General features: G+C 41.8%; 1 protein-coding gene across 8 annotated transcripts in view; it reads right to left on the bottom strand.

The window, feature by feature from the left end:
• The window catches only part of Dscam3 (Down syndrome cell adhesion molecule 3), a 246,514-nt gene that overhangs the window by 41,223 nt on the left and 177,916 nt on the right, over positions 1-27,375 (bottom strand). For 7 of the 8 annotated variants that reach the window (XM_076423805.1, XM_076423788.1, XM_076423797.1 and 4 more), the window contains exons 4-5: positions 24,194-24,380; positions 15,351-15,493 (exon numbers count right to left, since the gene is read on the bottom strand). In XM_076423805.1, coding sequence (XP_076279920.1) covers positions 15,351-15,493; positions 24,194-24,380 — 330 coding nt within the window. The remainder of the gene's footprint in view (positions 1-15,350; positions 15,494-24,193; positions 24,381-27,375) is intronic. The other variant, XM_076423838.1, reaches the window with a different exon arrangement.

Here is a 27,375-nt window from a genome sequence, read left to right as displayed (position 1 = left end):
TCTTAATTGAATGTTATTTCTTCCCTTAATGATTTTAATGAAGGAGAAATTATATATTAACATCTTCAATTTTTAAAATATTTCAACAATTTTATAAATGCATAAAGATTTAGTCCTTAAAATCACAGTCTATTTACAACCAAGTGTAAACCATGTGGTCGCGAATGAGCTCGCTGTTAATGCGATCACGTGAAAATAAACTGTAAATAAATAAATAAATAATAATCAGTTAAGAGACAGTGTATTCTTCTTTCAATAATTTCTAATAGATCGATTGTAACACAACAATATTACAATTCTTGCAATGTGTTCACAGTTTTATGTTACACGCCATGTCTCTATGGCATGCTGTTACTCTAAACAGCATTTAATTAAAAATATATTTAAACGTAATTTTAATTCCTGCGTGTACATATAATTATATTAATATAAACATTATTTACATCCTTCTATGCTTCACCGAAATACCGTTACCAAAAAACGATTACTAAAAATAAATAAAATGGATGTAGAACACCGTGTAAAAAACACAGAAACGATATAAAAATCCGCCTGTCAGTAGACAAAAAACAATGAAAAAACCGTATGAATGTAAACGAAACTAAAAAAAACCGTGTCAAAACAAATAAGCACGTTGAAACGCCGTTAAAAATTAAGCTGCGGAAATGTACACCGTGTGAAAGACGAGCCAGATGTAATATTTTTAGAGAAATATTAAGCGAGATAAACTTGCTCGGGAGACACGATGAAAATGATATCTGCGGATTTTAATTGCCTAAAGCGAAGGTTCTTATTTCGTAGATATTATGTGGATCGGTTTGAACAGTTAATAAAGTCTTTGTATAAACTGGAAATCGTGTTGCACACATTTATAAATGAAATTTCCCCGTCTCGGAAGCACTGTATTGCATCCGTAAATACTCTGATGCTGCATTAACCAGTAACTGATTATCATTGTTACGAATCCGGAGCGAAAATCAAAGTTATATTCGGAGCGCGTAATGCACGCACCACGCGCGTCATGAAAACCGTGATTCGAGAGCCTCGTGACGGTTTCACCACTATTATTGTCTGTCGAACTAATTAATTGAACGAGATTATCGTTATTAAATGTAAAGAGAGTTTTATTTATTCATTGGTTGTTACTCTGTACACGTAATTAATGGCACAGATAAGCGTGGAATTATTTATTAACGCACTGTCCATTGTTTGGTGTTACAATATTGCATCATTAAAGGGACATACTTGCTCCATTATATGACATATTTTATTAATCCTCAGTGATTCCGCGCAAATTAACCGCCGCGTTAGTTCCAAAACTTCGCCCCTCCGATTCACCTTTATTATATACTCACTGTCATGAACAATCTATCAGTTTAATTTCGAAATTGGGAGCCATATGTAAATTAATAATTTCCAAGGTATGTACACCTTCATATATGTATAGTATAGTAAAGAATATCGATACATAGCGCTTAAAATATTGATAAGGTATTATCTAGAAGCTTCAATCTATGTATATTAAAAATACAATTATTTATCGTGAAGATCGTAATTGTAAATATTATAAAAACCAAACCATTACACTGTGCGTAGAAGAATCAGATTCATACACTGTGCATCAAAAATTATGTACGGGGTGCATCTAAACAAGTTTTCACTTCAATAACGCGCTAGCATACAGAATTATTTCTAATACAAATTAAAGTACATAATCTTCATTTCTATCGAATGAAGCAAAACGGAAACTGTACGCATCATGTAACGGTCCCTACTTTACGTCGTAGACTTTCTGCGTCACGGTAACAACCGGCGCGGTTGACAAGGTCAGATGGGTGACTCGGAGATAACTAAAAGTACGTGCGTTCACTTTGACTTTCGCGTATATTATGAAGTCGTGGTCGGGCCCTTGCGACCGATTGTCGCCGAAGATCGGCGATTGCCCCCGAATCGGGATCGGCGCGGCCGAAGACGTACTACATATATACCCTCAATTAAACCTTTAAATAAACTCTGTAAATACAGTGTTTCCGCGATTGATTGTGACTTTCGGGTATGCGGATGATGTGGCTTTTTTATCTATACATTTATAGGATCACGCTACAAGGAAATTAAGGTATTACGGTGTTGGGGTAATTGGGGTTTCATGATACTCGATGTATCATTCTCAGGTAATGGAATAGCATTAGTACAATACAACAATTTCCAATTTAGCACCGTTGTTTATCCAGGATCGTTACACTTGGAAAAGTTATCCAAGAAATCTATGTTCGGCACACACATGTAAAAAAACGTAATGCCATTTCGTTTCCCGAGACTCGATACCCCCGAGGTTCTCACAACAATCGCGTGAAAAAAAAGGTTCAAGTACCTAAATTCTATCGAGTTTAATCAGGGGTATCACAATAACTAAAAATCAATACTACTTCCCATTTAAAAAAATGTTGGGAGCCCCCTTTCCCCCCACCAAAAAATTATCCCACAAACACGCCTGTCTGCTTCTCGCTCGCTCGACTAGACTTGGCTGCCCCGAGTTCACTTCGAAAATACAGTTAACTAACAATCAACTTACAAATAAATATTATAATAAAATTCGCTGAGAATTTGTAGGTCTATGTGTACTTTTGGTACTTTTATAAAGTAATGTGTAAAGTAGGAATTTTTAATGGAGCGCGGACTATCATCTAAATTGCGATCCAATAATGATCATTTATTTACCATTAATGCTCCGTGACAAGGCAAGGGTGCGCACGGGGGATCCACTGATCGCCGTGAACGGTAAAGAAGCACGTCAGAAACTGATTAATCGCTGGGCTTTCATAAATCACTGAGAAGAGCCCCTTCCGCGCGAGGATATATCTGGCGAAGCGGCATTTGTTTAACGATATCGAATCGAGTCGCGGGTCAGAGGGGCGGATAGTTCGGGGTCGGTTCGACCACCCCAGTCCTCTCTCTCATGGTATTTACATAGAACCAGCCCGGGGATTTTTCATGGAGTCCGACGTTGTTTACCAACACCTTCTCGAGTGTCCGGACGAAAGACACCGACGACGCAGAAGTTATAAATCACGCTGCGCGACGTGGTACCCGGTACCACGGTGAAATTCTCACGGTAAAAATCGACGAGACGACCCCCACGAACGGAAGATGCCACTGCGCCCATGCCATTACGACCCCACCCCGATTCCCATGCTAAATCGAGGATGTAATGGCCCCGGGTTTCTGCTTTGCCTCCCAGAACCCATCGAAGAATCGGAATGGCGTTCACGCCGCTCTGTTTCAAATCGAACTACAAACTACCCCCTATCGACGTTTAGAATACAAATCGCTGCGCCGAGGGTTCGGAATGGTTTATCTCCTGGCGCACTCGACACCCCTTTAATCCCCGTTTTAAGCTGAGTAGCCAGAATTTTTATTCCGACCGCGGATCTTTATGCAAATTCAAAATTGTCCAAGTCGATTTTAAGAAACAAAAGTTCAATGAAAATGCATTCCCTCTTTTAATAATTTTAATAATAGAATATATGAAATTCTATTTTTGTTATAAATGCATGAAATCCGCGGTCTAGTGAAAATTCACTGTAAAACGCAACTGCAGAAATGAGTGAATTATTACAGTAGAATCTCTCTCTTTTATGTGATTATTTCTAGGGAGCGTATGAGGGTTAATAAAAAGAACCGGTTCGAATACCAACAGGAAACCGTGCCGATTCGAACAGGTATTGTTTCTAAGGTAGCCAAGGTATCAGACAATACGCTCGTGTTTTAGTATTGCGAGATGCTCTTTTTGATGTCGGCCCGGTGGATTTTCTCGGTTTTACGGCGGCGGAGAGAAGGGCAAAGAAAAGCGGACGTTCGTCGACGGTGAATCCTCCGGCGGAGATAAGATTAGCGCCGCATCCGGAAATTCATTTTCAGCTCGAGCAGTTCCGTCGCTGCTCCATTTATTCTCGGAACTGACAGGCCAGGTACGATATTGCTCTTAATAGTACTGTCAGGTCGTCGGTCGTCACGCTGTTACGCTGTCTCATTTCGGCGGCGCAATTTAAATATCGGACGTAACGCGTTTACGAGCTCACCTTTTCCTCTGCTGGAGGATACGAATTCTAAAATCCGCTACGGGATACGACATTATACCTTCATCCCTGACTGTAACAACCAACGAAATGCATAACAAGATCGTTGTTCCTGCAGAAATAATGTATTTCTTCCTTGGATAATTTTAATGGCTCGGAAATAATGCAACGAGATTCGTAAATACCTGTATATCCAATGTCTTCGAGGTTCTCTATTTTACTTACTCATTCTTATCACTACACAGCGGATTTTTAGAAATAATTCCCCACTCCGAACGTAGTAATTCGCACAAAGAGCAGCAAAAAGTCGGCCGCTTAAGGGGTTAAACGTAATTAGTAGCGAAAGCTAGTTGCAGAGATCGCGAGCGTCGCGGCGTCGGGCGCCGGATCCGCGGTGTTAATTGAACCTCGTTACATCGAATCTGGCCGTTCTCATTAACAAACGAGTTTTGAGGCCGATAATCGGGGATCCGCTTCCGGCACTCGGGTAACAGCCGGAAGAAGAAGTAGAAGTTTGCGTGCGGCGACTGGCCGTCGCGTCGGCCTCCTGGATATAGAAGAAGCGTCTCGTTACCGGCCAATCTATTTCGCCGTTTCGATTCGAAAAGTTTCGCGGAGCCCTGCAGAACTCGCCTCTGAAAAGTCTGGGAAGGTTGGTCGACGACTCCGACACTCTTGACGACGTCTCTCTCGGTTCATGGGGATGGGAAACCGTCGGAGGGACGGGGGTCAGGTACCGTGGAAAAGGCACCGTTCATTAAAATGTGTTCCAGCCGGCGGTAATTACGCGTTTAATTATTTAAACGAGTGACCCGGCATTCACCAAGATTTCATCCCTCCCACGGGGAACGCAGACCCTACCTTTCTCTCGGGCTGTGCACAGTCCGATTCGCTACCCTAGCCGAGTTAAACCCCCTACCAATCCGCCCCTGTTGTCCCTTTTCCTTTTAACCGGTGTGTCTTCACTATTTGCTTCTTATTCCCTTCCCCCTGGATTTTTGCTCTTTCCTGTTTGCTCGACCCTTTGTCCTGGAACTGCAACCCTTTCTGCGCGGCCATCCTGATACAGTACTCGGCAAAATGATGGAACGTTTCATACGTTTGAGGATTTTTCGTAATTCACCCCCTGCCTTGCAATTTAATTCCTCGGTTTCAGATTGAAACATTCAGATTGCTTTAAAATCGATGTTAAATGGTTATATGTTACTTATGTGTTAGTTTATGATGGAACGGTGAAAAGAATCAAGTTTTTATGCAAAAAAGTTTTAGAAAAAAGTTAAACAATTTATGACGGAAATAGAGTTTTTCAGCTCCAGAACAAGAGCAGATTTATGGCCGTACGATTCTTCTTTACAGAATTACATCCTTTCGAATGTAAAGTTCGGTGTTCAAATACTTTTAGGAGCCACTGTACATCAAACGTTCCATCATTCCGTCGGACACAGTATATCTCCAGTCGGCCATCTTCATCTAATCTCGCACCCCTCTGGTTCTGGTCTCCTACCTGGCCGGGCTTTCTTTCTCCCGAGTCGGACTCGCAATTTCGTTTCCTTTTTTCGTTTCCGACCTCTCTCCCTTTGCAGGCGGTCGCGCGCGCGCTCTTTGACCAGACTCTTTTCATCTCTGTCGCATTCGGACTCGGGAGCGAGGACGTCCCGGACGTCGCGAGACTGCCTATCCCCGGATGGATGCACGAGACATCGTGAATGAGACAGTTAATTGGTCATGAGGATAGGGGTCGCCGGGTTCGCCCCATTCATCGGGCCCGTTTACATTTCGAGTCACGGACCGCGTTGCTTATTCCCGCGTTAATTATCGCTGCTTAAAAGCCACCGGGTCGCTCTCTCGCTCGCGCGCATCCTTAACGGCCAGCTGATAACGGTCTGCGAGAGAGGAGAGTCCCTTCTCTCTTTGTGCGACACGGTTGCTCTCAGGATTCCGCTATCTACAAACCGCGGATCTTAATGGAAATTAAAGTTGGCCGGGGCTCTTTCACGGTAATTGGAATCAATTGGCTGCTTGCGTCCCGTCGACCACAAAGTCTTTTCTCTATCGCCTTTAAAGTAATCGCATTGTCACATGGCAACTATACTTTGCGGAACTTCGCGGACAATGTGATCCTTCAGATAGGAGATCGTCTCTTTCTCGTATCTTCTGCACTATGACTATGTTTAACCTCTTGCCCTACGATTTATTTTACGGTTTCAGTGATTAGAAATTTCTTTGTAGTTCGTAATTTCCTAAAAAAGGAAAAAATTTATATCTATTGTATGCCTACATGTTCTTCAATAACTATACACCAACAAAACCAAAATAGAATTTCATCTCGGTTTAAAGGAGGTTAATAACATACATGTTTATTAGATTCTGTTCAAAACCTTCATCACGAGTCTGACACGATATCTAAAATAATAGACGCAATGAATATAATACTTATTGTCAATTGAATATGTCCCAAATGAATAAAGTAGAATCATTTAATCTCCTTTAACGCAACAGAAAGATAGAAAATTAACTTCTGGCTGTAGAAACTTTTACTACAGTTTGCACTGAATTATAATTCACACACTCACGCAAACTATAACATCATAGAATTTCTAGTGCAGTCGTGTAGGTAAGTACAATAGCCTTCTGCTTGGTTAGGCAAGTAGCACAGGTCAATGTTTGATCAAGCAAGAAGTAAGGATACAGTTTCATCAAATGAATGATAGCTATGTTAATAGGCAAGTGATGAAGACAGCACTTTAGAGAGACGGATAGAGAATGTTGCGGTCTAATCGAGTGAACACGAGGAGCACGCTTTTGACCGAACTAATAGGATACATTCAAGTTTGGACAGGCAAGGAGTATTAACTGATACTTATTGTTAGTGAAACAAGTAGTGCGAACCAGAATTTGGTCAAACCGGGTAAATAAAATAATGCGAAACAAACAAGACTGTTGGATAATTGGATAACATGATGCTGTTACGAGACTAGAAATATAAATGAGTAAGTGGTGTAGATCGTAGATAGTGTAGTAAAACTCAGTAATTAGGGTAAGGTTGCTCAAGTCGTACCAATGCTTAAGTCGGACCCATATGAGATTCCTAAGTCGTATTACCTCGTCAGTCGAGATAACGTCAACGCAGAATAAAGAAAATATAAAAAGTATAGCAAATAAAAGAAAGGCTATAATTAATAAAAAGGAATTGGCATTAAAAATTAAAAAGAAGAAAAGCGATTGGTTTTGTTTTATTTGTGGAGAAGATCGGGAGGAAAACATGATTCAATGCTTGAAATGCAAATCATGGGTGCACGATGTATGGCGCTGGAGTTGACAAAAGAACACAAAAATTTGTATGTGATGTTTGTACTAACTGAATACCTATGTGTCATGTAAACAGATTAATGAAAAATACGTTTTAATTATAATATTATCGTTGCTTAATTGAATCCTTAGGTACAACTTAGGAAACCGGTTCCTTTAGTCGTACCGATGTAAGTTTCTAAAGATTTAGTTTACTTTACGTGAAATGATATATATTTTCTAATTTCGTTATAATAAATAACAACAATATTCACACAAGTTTTGTATAACACATTTAATTTCTATTTATTTGATAAATCCTAAGTTTCATACGGTTTTTTTCTTAAGGGGTACGACTTGAGCAACCTTAGAGGTTGCTTTTGACTTCTGAAATAGTGTCATAAACTGAGCACATTTCTGAAACTGGTATACATTTCTACTGCATCTCAGATTTTTGCAAGTATACCGACAGTATTTCCTCCAATTTTGAAGTCCAGTTTCTCACGGTAACTAAAAGCAGCCGAAGCCAACCAAAGCCGGCTAGTCTTCTGTGCGACCCCGAAGTCAAGAGCCCTTCGGGGTCTGACCAAGTTTTTCCCCATAGAAGGGGCTACATGGTCACGAGCATATCGAGCTCAAACTCGACTTTCGAATTCCTCTTTTCGGCTTAAATTGGCTCGGCGCGCGTTTGCCCGCGGCGGAACTTTCGCTCAGAGCGAAACGAAGAATTTCTGTTGCCCTAGACGGCCTCGACTTGCGAACTTTCCCCGCGACGACGGGTAGCAATCGACCGAGTCCATCGCGAGCTCGAGAGCTCTTCGAAAATTCTGTCTTCTCGAATCCCGACCAGCTTCGGACAAACAAATCTACGATCTCGTAGTGGTATCCGTAAAAATCTGGTACCTTCGTCGAGTTAATTTCACGCTGGCGCTGCGCGAGTACTCGCAGGAAATTTATACGGGAAAAATTCAAAAAAGCTCTTCTTCCGGCCGCTCCGCCGCGATTTACGAAATCCTAATTAGTTGCTCAGGGCTCGCGGGCTAAGCTGCTCGGATTAAAACTTATACCGTCGCGGAAAGAGCGTCCGCAATAGTGACCGTAAAACACATAATAGAAATTAAGCTCGACTTAACGGCTCCAATTAGGCAGCGCCGCTCGCGGCTGCAAAAAATACAAAGAGATCCTCGGATGGGACGTAAGGATGAGATTCTTGATTATTCCAGGGCATTCCACGGAGGAACCGTTAAAAATTAGGATACTGATGCGGTTCCTGAGACGGTGCGCTTCCCAACGACCGGTTACGAGGTCGGGAAATGCTCGAGCGACGATAAAATTCTGCGGAGAGAGGGAGGAAACGACGGGCGAAACGAAACGTGCAAATGAAGCCAATATGCGCAGATCTCCATCCAACCGGGCAACGATATTTCCGTGGATTCGCAACCATCGCCGGGATTAAGTTTCTTCGGTTTACGTGACGGCGTCGCGTATCCGTTCCCCGTCTATTTCTGTATCGACGCGGCTCGATTCGCTGATTCCTTCGAGCGTGATCGGTTCAATATGTACGGACGGAATTAACCCCTTCAAGGGATCCATTTTTCAGGGCTTTACCTGCCATTCGAAACGCCCCATGCAATTTATTTTGCAAATTCATTTCAATCTGCGGAGAAACGATAATAAAAAGTACATTCGGAGGGCGGAAATTAAAGTTTGGCGGCAGCAGTAACAGGCAGTATTGGGTCAGACAAGTGGTTAATTCTTGAGAGATAGTGAAGCTCTACATTTGCGTAGACAGGCGGTGGAATAATGTCTTTAGTTCACAATTTTTTAAACAGTAGCAACAGCTCTTATCCTACAATCGTTTTTTTCAACAGAGGAGATTGTAAATCTATCTCGATATGGTTCTCCGAAATCGTTTAAATCACTCCACAGCGAAACAAGTGGTACAACCCACCTCGTACCAGACCCTTACAGTCCAATCAATATTTCCGACCATCGACCACAATAATGAATCAAATAAATCGCAGCGTACGATCACACCGACGGCGAACGCGTGCAAAGGCAACAACCGGTTCCAATTACCGCGGTGAATGCTCGGGGCTCCCAGCGGTAAAGTATGACCCGAGAATTAATTAATTACCGATCCTTTAAAAAAACAATGAATCCCCGATACTCTCGCTCTCTTTCTCCCAGTTGCTTTGGTCGACTCGTTCGTGCCGGGTACCGTCAGAGATCATCATCGAAAGTGGCACGGCTCGATGAATATTCCCGGCGTCCCTTGGCTTCTCGCGGTGCTGGTAGCCCGCTTGGGATACGTGCTCGGGGAAAAAGGGTAGCACGGTTCCCCTTTTAGACAATGCCGCCTAGCCCCCACCCTCCACCGCGCCTCTCCCCCAGCCACCCTCTTCGGGAATAAGTCCTTTGCCGGAGACGAGGGTCGCCCCGATGTCATTTCAGATAAATTCCTCATCGCTTTTCAGCCTTGTCCGGCCCGGCATCGCTCTTTACTATAGCCACGGCCTTTCACTTCGCGATACCGTGCATCCAGATGAGCAAGGCTGCTCCGAGATGGAAAGCGCGCCGGAGATCAGGCGACTTTGCCCTTTCTCTAATCGAGTATTCCTTTTTCGAGTTCCGCAATCCGGCCACCGGAATATCTTTCTCTCTCTCTCTCCCTCTCCGTCTCTCTCTCATGACTCCCCTCTCGTTCTTTATCTGCGCTCAACCCTAATAGACTGGACAGTATTCAAATGTTCGTATCAGTCTTAATCCGTCGAGTGCTTAGACCGCACGCCAGTGAAGTAACGAGTCGCGACATCGCGGAAAAAGGTGGGGCGCTTGAAATAAACAGTTTATGCTTCATTGAAAGTCCACATTGTTCCGTTACTGTGAATCGAGAAATGAATGGATGAATGAATCGTGGAACGGTGAATAAATCCGCGAGATGTATGCAAATGAATGCGTTCTTAGTTGGCTGCGTGTTCCACGGCGAGCACGATCTTTCACGTTTGATTTTATTTTAGCATCGACTCAAACAAAACGAATACCACGGGGGCAATGCGGTCGGAAAGAGAATAGGGAAAGAAACGAGGTATTATTCTCCGTGCGGTGATGCCGGCTTACGTGGCTATTGTTTTAGGACGCGTACAAGGCGAACCTATTAAATAAGGACCGAGGGAAATTCTCGTGTGAATTTTAAGCACGTATTTCCATGTCGCGGATACTTCATAAAAGTAGGAACTTCGCGAGAGGTTGTTCTGTAATTCAGGATTCACTGTGAGCAATAAAAGCAAACAGTACGGTGGATCTTAGCTATTAGGATTTTTTTCACACCGCTCCCTAAAATTGTCATTGGGCAAGAAAACAATCGGATAAGTTAATCGGATAAGAGGAAGAGGTGGCACATTCATGTTATAGTTGCGATAAATATAAAATTTTATATGAAGGAAAGACCTTTGATTACGACTAAACGTTCTTCTTGTGCGAAAATATTTATGACAATAGTACCGCAATATAATTTTTTCAATATAACAACACAGCGTGCATTATTCCCCACGTCTTCCCAACGTCGATCTAAAATTTTAGATATATCATTCTTTCATGATATGGAACAATTTAGTCTTTCATGATGTGGAAAATTAGGTCCACCCTAGCAAACAATGATAACGAGATTTTTTTATTGGAGATATTAGAAAATATTTGCTGTTAGCATAGGTCGTTACTATGTGAGTGGTCGTGGTCAATAATCTTGTAATGAACAGTACCACAGAAGGAGTTTCTGCTCTTGGTCGAAGAATATTTAATTAAAGACGACTTAGTGCTTGCAGAATCGAAGGAAAATCGTGTGCGTCGGGAAGAATAGTTTCCCGAAAAGTCTGTTGGACCCGAGTCACGTTAAAAATCGCCAGGCAGTAGCAAACACTGCGAAAGGTTCGAATCCATTGACGTTCGATGGGGTAGGGTGGCGGATCGAAGTCGGCGGTGGATAGAACTTAAATAGAAGGATTCCGAATTCCCTTCTAATTTCGGCAGCTCTGTGTATGTACAGGTGCTATTCACGAGGGGGTAGCTTTGTATGCACCGGTGGCGTCGGTCGGCTTAAAATCAGCTATTTAAATGGTGGCTCACGTAAACCTCATGCCGGACAAAGTTTTGTCCCGTTGCAGCAACATTTCGCTCCTACGGACACGACTCGTTTCTTCTCTTTCTCATTCTCTCTCTTTCTCTTTCTCCCTTCCTCTCTTGGTCCTCGCACTTCTCTTTGGCTAGCGTGGAGCACGAATCGAACTTCCTCCGATACAATTTAACGGCTTTCACTGGGCGTTTTCCCTTCGGTATTTACCTGGGGATGTCTCGGTGGGAACGCAGTCCGTTACAACGCTTCCGGCATAATGGGATCTTCGGGAACTTTTAGTCGGCGCCGCGCGACCAGTCACGTTCCACGGCCGACGTTCTACGTCTGTAATTGACATTTATTGTACGCACGTAACCCTCCTCTCCCAGAGGGCCGAACGACTCTCCGTATCGATGGATAAATAAATTTTCGTGTTCCCGTCTTCCACCGGATCGATTACGTGGTCGAGGAGAGAACGGACGTGACGGGAAAGGGCGAGGAGACACCGTCGGTCCCATCGGAACTGCGCGGAGCCACGTATACCGACAGAAAGTTACCGGAATTACGGATTCGTCGATTGACACCGCGCGCAAGAGAAAAGATCCGGCGGAACTTGCTCGGATCGGGAGATCCCGGTCGGGGAAGTAGTAGAAGTCAGTGGTTGGTCAGACGGGTGCCGAGATACTTCCTCAGAAAATTAGTAACCATTGGAAATCTGTGTCAAGAAACGTACACTTGTACTTTTAAAATAAAACTGTTCTTTCTTATACGGAAACGATTTACTCTACGAATTCATAGCTGCGACTGATCCCGAAAAGAAAATCGTTGGAACACCGAGAGGAAAGGTCCCCTCGTATCTCCAGACAGTCTGGTTCTTGAAACAAACTATCAAATGGGATACATTGAAATCTCTGTTTGGAATATGATTCCGAGATCATTGATTCAATTTTGACAACGGACAACAAGTAGAAATCGGTGTTCATTCGATCCAGTAGTACAAACCAACGACTACCCAGAGAAGTAGTACATATCAACGTCTAATCCGACAAGTGGAAGAGATCAACAACTTCTAGGGGGAATACAGCATGGGTTAGTACATCATCGAACAACTAGTGCAGATCCATGCTTAATTTATCAAATACAGTAGAAGTTGATCCCTTATCGAACGAGTAGTACAACTCAATGCCTACTCGAACAAGTAGTCCAAATCACCATGCAACCATCCAACTACATTCAGCACTTACCCGTTACCATTCTTGCGATCCCGGCAATAGAATTGTGAGATAAATAAATTCTCGAGCTCTCCCCGATGTTCCCCGGATCGACCAATGAATATGTAATCATGACGAACGTGACAGGAAAGGACTAAGAGACGCAGTTTCCGTGGCTCAGTACAGAGAAGTTTCCCCGGTGGATCGTGGTAAAGCAACAGTATATCGAGCGAAAGTAACAAAGATCGTTGCTCGCACGGATCAATGTTGTAAGACGACGATGTAACACATTCGAATCGAGCGAGAGCAAGTGGCTCACGGACGAGCACCCACACAAGCAACACGGGAACCGTGGCCCTGTAATCGGGCAACTGGTTCAGGGAACTATGCAGTTAGCAAGTGGATAAGTTCGGTGTTTGATCAGACAAGCAGCGGGAGTCTGTGTTTGGTCGGGGCAAGAATCGTACACGATTCTATCCGGTAATTTCCCACACTGTTTCGCGAGCCAAAGGAAACTTCTCCCGGACGATGGACGCGTAAACACGATCTCACCCTCGTCGAAATAACGATCGCACAATGGCCGTACGAAAAACTGGCTGGAAGAATCCACGGATCTTGGAATATTCGCGGATTATTTACCGGCGCGGCGACGGTGGCAAAATCAACTTTACCTTGCAACTGCTAAATATTCAGGTGATTATGCTAAGCAGCTTTCACTTATAATCAGCTGGTAAGTTATTCGGGACGAAGAACCAGCCAATACAATACCCGCGATTTTAGTTCTCCCCCGGGCGGAAGTGCTTAACGTAACAGCACCGCTACCAGCGCGTGGCTGCAACATTGATCCGCACATCCGCTTGCAAAAACCGTAAGGGGAAGCCTCGCCTGCGGCTTGTTTAGCGACAATGCGGTCTGGCAAGTAGGTGATGTGTTTACCGATCACGCCTCTCGGATAACACTTCCGGAAACGAGCCGGGAATTGCGCACGAAACCTGCGGACCCGGACACTTGCGACCTAATGGTCGTTGTCGCTGGTTCTCCCCATTGTCTCGTATGGGCAAAAGAAATTTAATCCGAAAGTCTGCAGGAGAAGAGCCTGATCAATTTTTATGACGCTACAATTTTATTTTTGACAGAGAATGTTTCTTCAACATCGTGCAGAAAACTGTTGGAAAAATTGTTTGGCACTTAAATTGGACAAAATCAATTATTTAAAAAGATATTCACTGTTTTAGACGGGTTGAGAATCATAAAACAATTTAATCCGCAAGTCTGTAGGAGGAGAGTCTGATAAATTTTTATGACGCTGAAATTTGATTTTTCAATCAAATTGTTCAATTGTTGAAATCAATTATTGTTCTAGACTGGTTGTGAATTATAAAACAATTTCATTCGAGAGCTGCTATTTTTGGTACGACCGGAATTCGGCGAATATGGAGCACAGTTTAATTAAAAAATAAGAAGCAGACAATCCGTTAACGACCACGGCCAGACGCGTCTTTTTCATTCGACACTAAAAACGTAATTACTTTCGCGATACCGTATATCGTTGGCACAGCGTGTCGCGTGAGTATTTTCATCTCACTGTCGAGCACACGACCATGAAGAAAAAAAGCATAGTAATTAATGAGTACCGCGCTGGGATACGATAATGAGACTGGTGTCCGCGTGCACGGAGAATACGTGACGACCGCGCAACGAGAACGAGTCCGCCAACGCAATATTTTGCACTATTTTCGTGCCATTAACCGAATGCGTTTCACTTTCATTCGAGGACTCGATGAATAGCGTCGAAATCTACCCGAAATTATTTAATTGTTTAGTTAGCCCAATTTCGCGACCATTATATTCCTCCACATCAAATTACTTATTAATAGTATACACAATTGAGGAGATTCAATTCGTTTCAACCAAAATGTTGAGCGTGAAAATAAATTGTATATACATTAGAGTGGCTTTTATTTACATTCTTGCAGAAAAATTTTTTCAAAATTTTTTCATTTTGCTCCGACATTTTTCTCAATTTTTTCAAAAACCGTTTATTTGACGAAAAGTAGTAAGCAGACATCGAAGTCGCAGCCTGGAAAACTATTTGTGAGCACTTAATTAATAATTTTAATGTTTAAGGGCTTTGGGGCACGTTTCCCCGTTTTAATTGTTTGGAACAATTCTGGGGGATACCGTAAATTAGAAATACAGAAGTTGAAAATAAGAGTCACCGTAATATGAGCACTTTGAGCACTTATAACATAAACAGTAAGTTCAAATGTAATCCTAATATTATCCTACAATTTTATCACATTTTTTGGTACTCAAGGTCACCTAATGACTTAATCATATTCAAATGTATTTTTTCAGCCGCTATAATATGGAATAAAAAGAAATAAGTTTTCCCGATAAAAAAATAACGATGATCTTGAAAAAACTATGAAAAAATAACCGGACAAAAGAAATTGTTCTATGGTATTCCTCCTTCGATACCATTTTAAATTATGCCGTAAATATTTTTTGTGCCATTAAAAATAAAGGAGATATTTAAGTGGCCTCTCCTTCAGCTGAGACACCCTGTACGTACGTCAAAATGAAAGAAAAACATTAGGATATGATAAATTTCAGCGGATTTGGGATATTAATAAAACTTTTCGTGCATTCTTGTTGACTTACCAGCACCAAGCGTGACCTCGCGAGACAGCACTGTCCCCACGGAGCTGGTAGCTCGGCATCTGTACCTTGCGTCGTGGACCTCCGCGCGAAAATCCTGCGCGAGGAACGGCGGGAAGTAGAGGGTTCCATTCCCAAGTAATTGCCTGCAAATAACAGGAGCAAAAAAAATGTTTGTCGTCGGCCATAATGTCCCGCGTACATTTCCATTCCCGGCGTTATCACCGGAAATGGATATTCTACTCCTCCTAGATTTCCTTCGCTCGTGCGAGTACCGAATATAAAATGCGAGAGAAGCTTTTCAGATGTTTTAATTAGGAGTGTGTACGGCCGTAGCGAGTGTGGGTGCGCTTGATGATGTTTAATGATCGCGATCGCTGCCTGAGCAGTTTTATTTCGATGAATATTGCATAATATCCAGGTTAATATTCAGCGTTGACAAAATTTTTAAGGACATCCCTGATCAATGAAAGAAGCAAATGTTTAATTAGGGTTTCCCATAGAAAGCATTAATGAAAACGTATGATGTTAGAAATCCTGTAAATATTTAAAGAAATACATTACTACGGAAGTAGGGAAGATCAGTTATTGATTCAGCGCGTGTGATGCAGGAGATGTACGTTCTAGCAAGTAGAGTAGCTCTATGGATGGCCGGACAAGGGAAGCAGGAATATATATAGTGAGGGAAGTAGTGGCAACCGGTGTGTCGTCAGACAAGAAATGCATTAGACAACCTAAAGTAAAGCCATTTGAATAAACAAGTAGTATAAGTACATCCCCAGTCAGACAAGAAAATGGACAAGAGCATTTAACACGTTAGGACTATAGTACAGGTCAACCTTATACGATACGGCAAATAAAAACGTTATAACTGAACAAGTAAGAAGATCAAGAAATGAACAAAAATATTTAATATATCTGAAGCTACGTTTATAGAAAATTTTTAGATACCATATCTGATCGCGAGTGATGGAGATCAACCATTTATGAAACGTCAAACGATAGCCTATCAATTAGACAAGTGGAGGGTGTCGATGGCTCGTCAAACAAACAGAATAACGTCCGCTGGACAGGTAAATGGCGATAATTAATAACACACGGGGCTTTATAAAATAATTTTTCGATCCGTTATAGAGTTTACGGCAGCCATCGGATATTTCATGCTGACGTGCACGGACGGTGAAGTTGAACGCATTAAACGTTAATGTAAATCATTTCCCCGGGCAAGCATCGTGTGCCCGCCTCGTTTAATCCGTGTTCATATTTATCACGTGTACGGGGAAGCTTGCCCGGGACACATTGTCGATAATCGAAACTGAAAATTCGGTTATTTCCGTGAGCATCGATTTTTTTTCACGGAACGGTCAACGCGCGGGTCAATGCTCAAAATCGAAATTTCGCGTCGCATTTCCTGAACACGACAACCCCCATTTCCCTCGCATTCGTGACACGCACCTGTGTCGCTCGGACGGCCATCTGTAGTGAAGTAGAATGTGGCAAAATTTCAGAACATTACAAAAAGCGATCGACTCTTTTTCAAAAAATTGAGTGCTGGGGATTGGAACACAGTTTTGCTGACTATTTTTGTTCGGAGATTCTTTTCTGCAAATTTTTCCTGGCTCAACAACCCCTTTCAAATCTTCAACATTCTCAAGGGTAGGGTGCACGATTTTTGTATTTTATAAAATATGTAGAAACTGAAATTGTAATGCCTTAAAAATGTTTATAATGCGAGACTGTTAAATGAATTTGCAAAATGGGATACAAAATTTGAACGGTTCCATCAATATATTTAAATATTCATTTCCGTTGAATTGTCAAGCATAAATCAATTTTGCTTTACAGCATCGGAGATGAGGCGAGATAATAAATGTTTGTATAAATAGTGACATCAATATACATTAATTCATTATCAGAGTAAATTGAAACAGGGCCGTCGCTACTCCAATAATTCGCTTAAAGTTTAACGAAAGAGGTCGCCGAACAAAGAAGCTTTAAATAGAGAGTCGTGACTCAAAAAAAGGGAACCTATGAATTAGTCCAACGACTGGCGCGTATTACCATGAAATGACCGTAGCGCTGACAATTATCTCGTCCCCCGCGCATTTGCATTCTTTCCACCTCCATCGAACGAAACATGGACCCCCTCGGAGCCGTCTACGAAAATTGCAACCGCCTCTGGGTGCCGTATAAAAAAAGAAACTTTAATTCTTTGATGAAGAGTTTCAATTGGCCGAAACGTTTTTCCCCGAGTTCCAATTTGCGTAAATAGCGAGCGGTTAATTCTGTTTAATAATTCTATCGGGCCTTCAATCTCCAATTGAAGCTCGAAATTCCTTCTATCTCGCGAATTACACTTGATCTAATCTACGTTCGAATTTCGACCGCGCTTCCGCGTCAAATTTATGCGCAATTTTACTCGTGTAACGCGTGTAGTAACGACTCGTTCAAAAGCGAGCGTGTGGGGGTGAGGAAATGGTGACAATACGTTTTTAAAATGCAAACGGGAAATATGGTTTGATGTTGGTGTTGGTGGAGGCAGATGCACTGTCGAATCGGTGTCGTAACAGCGGAATATAATGTCAACACGCGACCGTAATGGTTTAAATACGCCGGCGCGATTTTTTTTTTCTCTCGTCCCGTGCCCTGTACGGTATTCCGTGTCGAACACGCAGTGGTAACTTGTCATGCACGGTTTTTCAACGCGTCAAGCGTCATCAACAGATTCCCACTCGCGTGGGGGTGGCACCGCCCATGAACCACGTCGTTCCATTTTCGCGGGGGTCGAGGATGCGTTAACCAACTCCCGGTCATGCATCATCCGCTCGATGTCTGGCCGGTCACTGTAAAATATAATAATCTCGTGACACAGATTAAATGGGCGGGTCGTTCCGTTGGCCGAACACTCGCGCGAGAAGACAAATTCCAGTATACGAGCCATAATGTCAGGTGCCTCGTTCGCATAACTAGAAAACGTTTCTGGTTTTCGTGCCGGCCCGTTATTTTTGTCGATCTTCCCTTCGTTCGTTTCAACTGCCTCGGTTTTAATACACCCATACAAACAAGATGCTTCTTTATACACACCTTTATACATGATATACAGGGTGAGGCATCTAAGACTCCGACCGAAAATATCTGGCGATATACAGTGGTCATTTTTTTTAATGTAACGACGTATTTTAACGACAAATTTAACCATGTATATTACGTTGACCTTCAAATGACTTTCCAATGCGTTATTCTTGAAAAAGCGTAACTTAACGTATGAAGACCATATTTATGCTTACCGCTTACCATTATTACCCCACTGAACCAAACATTTTCTTCCTGAAACATTTTTTCATAATACTAAAAATAACGGAGATATTTTCGGTGGCAGTCTTAAGTGCCTCATTCTGTATAGTGTGTGGGAAACTAAAGATATTCACTTCCGAATGGTTTGAACCATTTGGGAACATTGAAAAATTTTTCTCGGGACTGAATCTACCGTACGTTTGAAGTAAAGGAACTTCATTCTATTGCAACAAGAATCCCGTTCATGCGTGTCAAAGAAGTAGCACAAGAAAAGCAGTAGTATGAATCAACGTTTCATCGGACAAGCATCCGAAAGATTCAAACACAATGTGAACGCGTCTATACGTAAAGGAGAATGAATAGTAGAGATCCATGACTCGCGTCGATCCCATTTCGCTTGGCCATCAGATTTTGGTGGTACACTGTTTAAAATTCCGAGAAGCCCGCTGGAAGGTCTCGTTCGTATCTCGTCGGAGGATCCCGCCTGAATGCGGCCTTCAGACCGCAGGATTCAATCACTGGTAAAGAGTTTCGGAAAATGTTACTTTCACCTGGGAATTCCTCGCTGATCCCAGACATCAACCGCGGAGAAGATTGGATCGTTTCTGTCGAAGTCACGGAACAGTTTGATTCTTGGAGCGGATACAAACAGTACGAGCTCCCCGGCCGCAAAGAACTTCGCGGATATCGCAGGGGAAACAACCTTGGATTGGGCTGGCAACCCTTTCACAGTTTCCACCCTCCCCTTCTCGGATCCCAAGGTCCTTTTGAGCCACCGATCTTCGCTCTCCATGGTCAGCCATTCAACGGTCGCGTTCATTTGCGTCCCGGTCGAAATTGGCTGCCAGTTATCCGTTGCTCGAATCCACCGATCGATTAAAGACGTATCGGTGCCCTCGAGGGCTTCCGTTTCGACAAGGAAAAGAAGCCTCCGACGAGTTCGAAAGCGTTCGATAAAGGAAACTGTGGAGAGCAGCTTGCAGCGGAGAGATACATGTCGGTGAAGGGTCCGCAAAGGAAGATACGCAAGGATAAAGGGTTTCAAGGGGGTGTATCATTGGAAAGAGAGCAGAGAATATAGAAACGAACGTCAAGCAAGAAAGGAGTGTGTCTGATCAAAGGCGTTCTATACTCCTTGTTTGAGTACAATCATTGTGACACTTGTTGGATCAGACGTCTATTTTTATTACTCATTTCCATTCAGAGTGGTTCTTGTTGCATCTCCATCTTTGCGACACTTGGTGGATCAAGCATTTATCTTAACTATTTGCTTTCGTTCATGTACATGTCTTCTGAATATCTCTAAATATTTTCTATTCATCTCTTGAGCGTCTCTGAATTTATACAACACGTGTAAGATTAAACATTGACTCGTACCACTTGTTCCTATTTACATACGCATCTTTTGGTTGTATTTGAATGTTTCATGTTCTTAAGGCAGTTGTGAATAAAATATTTATAATAATTTTATTTTTATAAAAACGTTTCTCAATTTCTTAAGTAGAATGACACAATGTATGATCAGACGATTCGCGCTATTCCAATTAAAACTTAGAGATTCTAATGCTGGTGTTGATGAAAGTAATTGGCTATTTTAGCAAAAATAAAGACGTTCGCTATTTTGTTTTGCGATGGTTCATATTTTTTGGCAAAATCGTCTTGGAATATTCGCTATGCAGCACACGGTTGACAGTGAACGCTTGCGGCTTCGTTTTTCCCATCGTTCCGCCACGACGGCATGGCAATGTGATTAACGTGTGATGCCCATCTATCGAAGTCATGGGAACGAGAGTTTACGCTTTCCCCGGGGACATCGAACTGCGGACAAACTTACGAGAGACGGTCATTGGATAAGGAACATTTCAATTACCAGGAGGAAATGGTTTCCCCAGGTGCCACGGTTACGATATTGCCGAGCGTACAGCATCAAACTTCCAATAATACGAATCTTACACGATCCGGAGGGTTTCGCCTCGCTGTATCCTGAGGATAGATACCGACAGTCATGCTGAGTCCGATCGTCAAAGATACTTCCACTTTGGATGACCCACAAAATTTGTCAACTAAACCCGTTCCAAGTTCTGTAGGGGAGACTGGCGCTAAAAGTTCCCGAGGTAAGTTGTTCCGATCATTATTTATAAAAAAGGAGAAGAACACGCGATTCGTTTTCAGTTGGTTTTGTTATAAAAGTGGGTAAAGACATTCTGTCGTCCATTTTTGGTAACGGAGGCTGAGTTACGTACCAGATAAGTATATTGATCCTCACTTATTGTTCTATTCCGATTATTTAATATCGATGTTAGTGATTGTTTTATCCTTATCGATCAAATAACATTTAAGAACATGTTGTAATAGGTTTTATTAAATATTTCATACCTGCAACTAAAATATTGTTGTATTGTAAATGATTTCCACATTTGTTAATTTAGGGCGAGTTGTGTATATGTATTATATATAATTCTCGTTGTATTATATTGTTTTGATGTTCTGTGTGTGTGTTAAACATAGCATATGTTTATTAATCTAAACCTAAATAAATCAATATTATGCACATAAAAAATTAAAGTTTCAATTATTCGCCAATTTTATTCTTTAGTAACAATTTGCCCCAATGTAAGAACAACTTGCCCCACAACGGGGCAAAAAGTTGCGCTTCGCTCAACGACAAATAAATTTAAAAATATAAAATAATTATTACAGTATATTAATTTTAAAGTTAGAATTTTAAAATATAATAAATTTAACAATAAATTACGCGTTAAAGATGAGAATATTTGTACTATTTCTATGTCATTTTAGTAGGGATCCCCGGTCTACTCTACTTACTCAATCGATTAATATTTTTCAATGTATTTACAACTACGTGTTTGCTATGACGTTTTAGGATCTTTGTATCTTCTTTTTATTCAATCAATGAATTCTGTAACATTCATTTTTCTTGCTTCGTGTTACTCCCTCTTAAGCATTTAGAATTATGCAAAATGATCCAGCTAAATTTCTGAAAATTCTTTCTACGACACAAGCTTTGAAATGTACGTAAATTCTTGTTATGCGTAGAGTGGGTCTGCACATTGATACATTATGTACTTCTATCCCGAAAGGGACATGTGTGTACCATAAACAGGTTGAATAAATAATTTTTTCATTCCCTGCCCGACACGTAAAGTTTGATGGATCCGTCTGAATCGATGATTGGCCCGCTAGAAAAAGGCACCGCGGCGTGATTGCTAACCGGACCGGTTCGAAATTATTAATTGGTTGCGGTGAAAGTTTTGCGATAATGACGGCTCCGCCAGCGCAATACCGGAGCCGGATTTTTCCGGGCGAGACAATGTAAGTTTGATCGCGGAAGCGTGTTAGGAAACTCGGGCAATTTACAGCGGCTCGAAACTTCTAAATCCCGAACACGCTAATCCGCTTACCCATTTTCTATCTTGTCGTACACTCTTGCGAGTGGCGTCGCGAATTTTGCAGCTGAAAAAGCGTATCTTACAAAGGCGGCTCGATAACTGAAACGGAATTACGGGAAGCCTTCTCTCTCGTCAACGAAAGCCGGCCCCCGTTGGATGCCTTCCCAGCGGACGGCTCTTTTTCGACAAATATCTTCGTGACGTCGTCGAGAGGACAGACTAATCTCGGGCAGCGACAAGTAACTCGAATTATCCCCCACTCCCCACTCCTCCCGCGGTCTACTACAAAAGATTTCGTTCTGAACGTTTGTTCGTTTGGGTCATACTGCCCCGTTTATTGTAGTTTTCCTTGCTGAACAAACGATTAAATCTTGACGAATGTTTTGGTCACACAGGTGGAGAAGTGTCGGTGTTTCGTTCGGCAAGTGATATAGGACATTTATGGTCGGACGAGTAGAGGATGTCTGGCTTTTGTCTGGCGATTGATATATGACGCAGATTGTGAGACATGGCATACGACATTTATAGTCGAATGCGTAGAGAATGTCAGTGTTGGATTCGTCAAGTGATATAGGACGAGTATCATCAGACAAGTAGAAAGTGTCAGGATTGTATATTGAATGTAATACACAACGATACTAATCAGGCAAATGTGCTACGTAATTGTTCCAGCCGGTAAATGGTTGAAAACGTTTATAACCGGACAACTAGAAAATTCCAATGTTTCATTCGGCAAGTGATATAGGACATTTATGGTCGGACGAGTAGAGGATGTCTGGCTTTTGTCTGGCGATTGATATATGACGCAGATTGTGAGGCATGGCATACGACATTTATAGTCGAATGTGTAGAGAATGTCAGTGTTGGATTCGTCAAGTGATATAGGACGAGTATCATCAGACAAGTAGAAAGTGTCAGAATTGTATACTGAATGTGATACACAACGATTCTAATTAGGCAAATGTGCTACGTAATTGTTCCAGTCGGTAAATGGTTGAAAACGTTTATAATCAGACAACTAGAGAGAATTTGAATGTTTCCTTCGGCAAGTAGTACAACTTGTGTATGGCCATATGAATAGAGGATGCCAGTGTCTTACTTGGCAAGTAGTATGGGACGTTTATGGGCAGGCAAGTATACTGTCTTGGTAAGATATAGACCAGTTATAGTCGGACACGTAAAGTATATCACTATTGTACCCAACAAGTGGAATACATAGTCAGACTCAATGCACGAAACATTATTGTATTCGGCAAATGGTATAGAATGAATCCCATCAGACAAATAGGCTATTTCATTGTTTCCTCCGGCAATTGGTATAGGAAATTTGCAGTCGGGTAAGGAGAGGATATTAGTGCTAGATCTGGCAAGTGATATAAGGCACATATAGACAGACAGTGTTTCGGTTGGCAAGTGATGTGGGCTGTTTATAACCAGGCCAGTAGAGGGTGTCAAGCTTTAGAACGGTTATAGTCAAACAAGTAGGGTAGTTATACAAGAGGCGTGTAGTCAGATGAACGAGGGGCTCGCTCTTCCATGCGACAAGTGATATGGAACGTGCATAGTCAGACAGAAGCAGAGATTAATGGTCACAATGACGTAACACTGTAATTAGCTTGCTACACGATACGGCGATGTGTTCATGGAAGAATATAGAAGTGATATGTATGTGCCACACAGAGAAGTACAATTAAGTGTTTAATCCGACAGGTAAAAACTTGTGTAGAGTGTTGTAATTAATAATCTGTAACAGATGAGCAGTTTAATGTGAATGTAAATTAGTGCAAGCAATAACAAGTAAGTGTTGACAAATCAATAATTAATGAGACAAAGTGTTTCCTTGGGAATGACTTTGAAATTGCTAATCTGTAACAGATGAGCAGTTTAATGTGAATGTAAATTAGTGTAAGCAATAAGAAGTAAGTTTTAACAAATTTATGATTAATGAGACAAAGTGTTTTCTAGGGAATGACTTTGAAATAATTTATGAATAAATTGCTTTCTCTCCCGTGTTGAGATAAACGCGAGGAGATATATTGCAGTCCCAGAGCGGATGGAAATTTCATTTCGATGGTATCGAAATTATCCGAGGACTGTTCCGGGCACATTGTCCCGTATGAAGCTCTTATGTTGATTGCTTACCTAAGCCCGGGAACAGCAGTGACCGGTCTCTGATCTGGGCTAGTTATCCAGGTGACGTGCGGCGTCGGACTCCCATGGGCAGAGCAGCTTAGCTGGGAGCCCGTGGTATTGGAGAAGACCAGGGTACTTGGTGGCTCGAGAACGAACACCGGTCCTTGCTGGCCAAGCACAATTTCCAAAATGTACGCTGAAAAACAAACGGGAAAACCCGTCAGTGATACTAGTATTTACGGAGGCCCCAGCTTTTTCCGTGGATTTACATAAAATTTTCATTTCGCCCGATCCCCCGTTACTTCATTCACCGTTTCCGTGAAGTTCCAGACTCTGTAACCCCCGAACATTTGAATTTCATAATTTTACTACTCCAAAGCGAACGCTATTAATGGACTTGGCCGAAGAAATTTTCAAAATAAAATTAAAGCTTTCTGGTAATCCTTTAAGCTTCTTGATTTGGCTTTGCAATTCGTGATACATTTCTGCTACAGTTGCTGGACTATCCAAATCCGTGAACGCGAATTACGCAAAAATTAACTTCTATATATGCTTGTAATGTTTATATTCAGTTGTGAGGATAAGTTGTTTTGAATTTTGTTTTGAATAACGATTAGCGAGATAAGGAGACAGACACGAATTACTCGATTCACAGGCGGTATCATTCGAGGCCATTTTCCGAGCGCACGAGTCCCGTCAAGCGGTTCGACAATGAACGCTTTTATATTGCATGCGGGTATCGCATTTTGCGTTTCGGGCTCGAACAACAGAAGTGCGGAGGTGGTATTGGTAGGTGGGAGGACGACGCCGGTGTTGGCAGGGAGGGATTGTCATACAGTCCAGTGCACGCGCACTACAACAATAATTCAGAAACCGGAGAAATCAATTCCGGTAAGCCGAATTCGACCTACATTCCACATCGATTTGACACTACGGCCAGCCTGAGATTAAACGGCCTGGGAACGAGCGACCGCGTCACCGGCCCGCTGAAATATTTAATTCGAAATCCGGGGATTTAAAAAGCGCTTTCGAAAGTGGCTCTTCGATTTATAGGGAAATCATTCTCTCGTTCCGTTCCCCCGTTAAACTCTGATGCGCGTATATACTCCGCGGGAAAAGCCGTTATTCCATTCTGCGCAACATTTTCACAACGTAATACAAAAAGTTTGCACAAATATGCTCGGTGATCTACAAAGGCGTCCGTACACAAAGCTGCCCTTTCATTTAATTTAATCTTTTGCTTTTTCAGTAACGCTGCGATCAGAGATGATTATATACGAAACAGTAAAGTAAATTATTTAAATAATAAATGCTTTAACATGTTACTACCGAAAAGATAATAATATTAAATTGAATGAATTATTCCACTGTGCGCGAAGACTTTTGTGAGTGGCTGTATGTGGACAGGCAAGCAGATAAAACTGGCACGGAGCCAGAATGAATTTCTACCTAACAAGTGGAACAAGTTTTATATAAAGATTAATAGGACAGACTCCAATATTGGAAGTAGAATAAGACAGTATCTAGCCGGACAATCGATGTAATTAATGTTGACTATGATATTATATATTAATAGGTAGTGTCTCTCCACGAGATTGACGTTTAACAATACGATATACAGTGGGTAACGATACTATTCGAACGCCCTTTAAAACAAAATAACGTTTTTATAATTCTACCAAATAAAAATGTTTTAAACAATGCCTTTATTTATGCATGTAACCTTGTAAATAATAATTTTTGGAAAATCTTTTTTGCATTTCATAAACCAATGCTTCTAATTGATTATAAAAAAATCAGGTCGTTTGGTACAATTATAAAAAAGTTATTCTGTTTTAAAGGGCGTTCAAATACTTTCGTTATCCACTGTATGTCTTTCTAGACTTAACGAACTGGTTTACTAAATTTATTCTGAATGATCACGTTTCTACTTGTGTCGTTGTACCTTTTATTTAGCATTATTTCCACGGATTTAACAAACAGTTTTCTGAAACTATACGGTGCAACATCATTGAATATCGTAGAAGATTTTGGTTACCGATATTAGAGTTAAGAATAAAAGCACTCTTTTTCGGGTTGGACGTCCAGCCTTTAGAAACATCTTCTATAAGGTCACGTTCCACGTGTTCGCAAGAATTATAGACCGAGGAGTTGTGTTATAGTAAGACCGAATTTCCAGTCTAGACCATTTTTAGCGAAGCTCGCACGTTCCGCAGGAAATTCAAGCGGGATCGCGAGACAAGGTTAGCGTGCGCCGCGGGAGGAAACAGGGGAAACGCAAAGAGCAACGTTTTTCGCTGACACGCAGACAGCCGTGAAAACGTTTCTCCCTGCGGGACCGCGTTGTCGCTGGGGGTAATGGGCGAAGATAAGGATGAGAGGTCGCGTGCGTACCGCAGCTTCCTCGAGGAGGCTTCTTTCTTTATGAAACATCCCGGTCCGACGAATGGAAATCGTTCACGCTCCGGGTGGCACCGCGACCGTCTCATTTTTACCGTAGCCACAACGGCACGCAAATGAAAATGTTCCTTAACACGTTCGCCTACCGTCTCACCCACAATTCGTCATCTGTTCAAATGAATTTTTCTACTGACGGATCTGCTGAACGCAACGGAATTCGAAACTTGGGTTCTTCACTGAAAGTTGGGCGAACAAACCAGAAAGTTCTGCCATGGTTGCTACACTGCGGATTTTATGCATTTCTATCGAGTCAGTGTAAATAGGATCACTGTATTGATCCCTGTGGTATCATGCTACGACTGTACTTTATTTTAATATTATTCCTCATTTATCATGAATAGACTGCGGATCTTTATGGGTTTATAGAAAAATTGTGTAGATGAAATTCAAAATTGTTGGAAAATTTGAAGAACTGAAGATATCAATATATGATTTCTCCTGTATTAAAATCATTAAGGGAAGATATAACATCCAATTTGGTTTCCCTTTCTTGCAATCGATACAGGCAATTCTTATTTTGCGTGAAGATCCGCAGTCTAATCATGAAATAATAATATGTGTAACCATTTTATGGAAGAATGTGTTCTGAGCACAAAAAAATTGGTGGCTCTCAATACCTAATGCCACATAAGGTAAAAGAAGTTTCTTTATATATTTTTAAAACTTTCCCCTATGCAATGTAAAGAATGTACACTCATGTAAACCACAGTCCTTTGGTGATCGTGATAGAA

Source organism: Lasioglossum baleicum, chromosome 1, assembly GCF_051020765.1.
Source record: "Lasioglossum baleicum chromosome 1, iyLasBale1, whole genome shotgun sequence".
NCBI lineage: Eukaryota > Metazoa > Arthropoda > Insecta > Hymenoptera > Halictidae > Lasioglossum > Lasioglossum baleicum.
The sequence above is the reverse complement of the archived record's forward strand: the minus strand, read 5'-3'. Positions and strand labels throughout refer to the sequence as shown.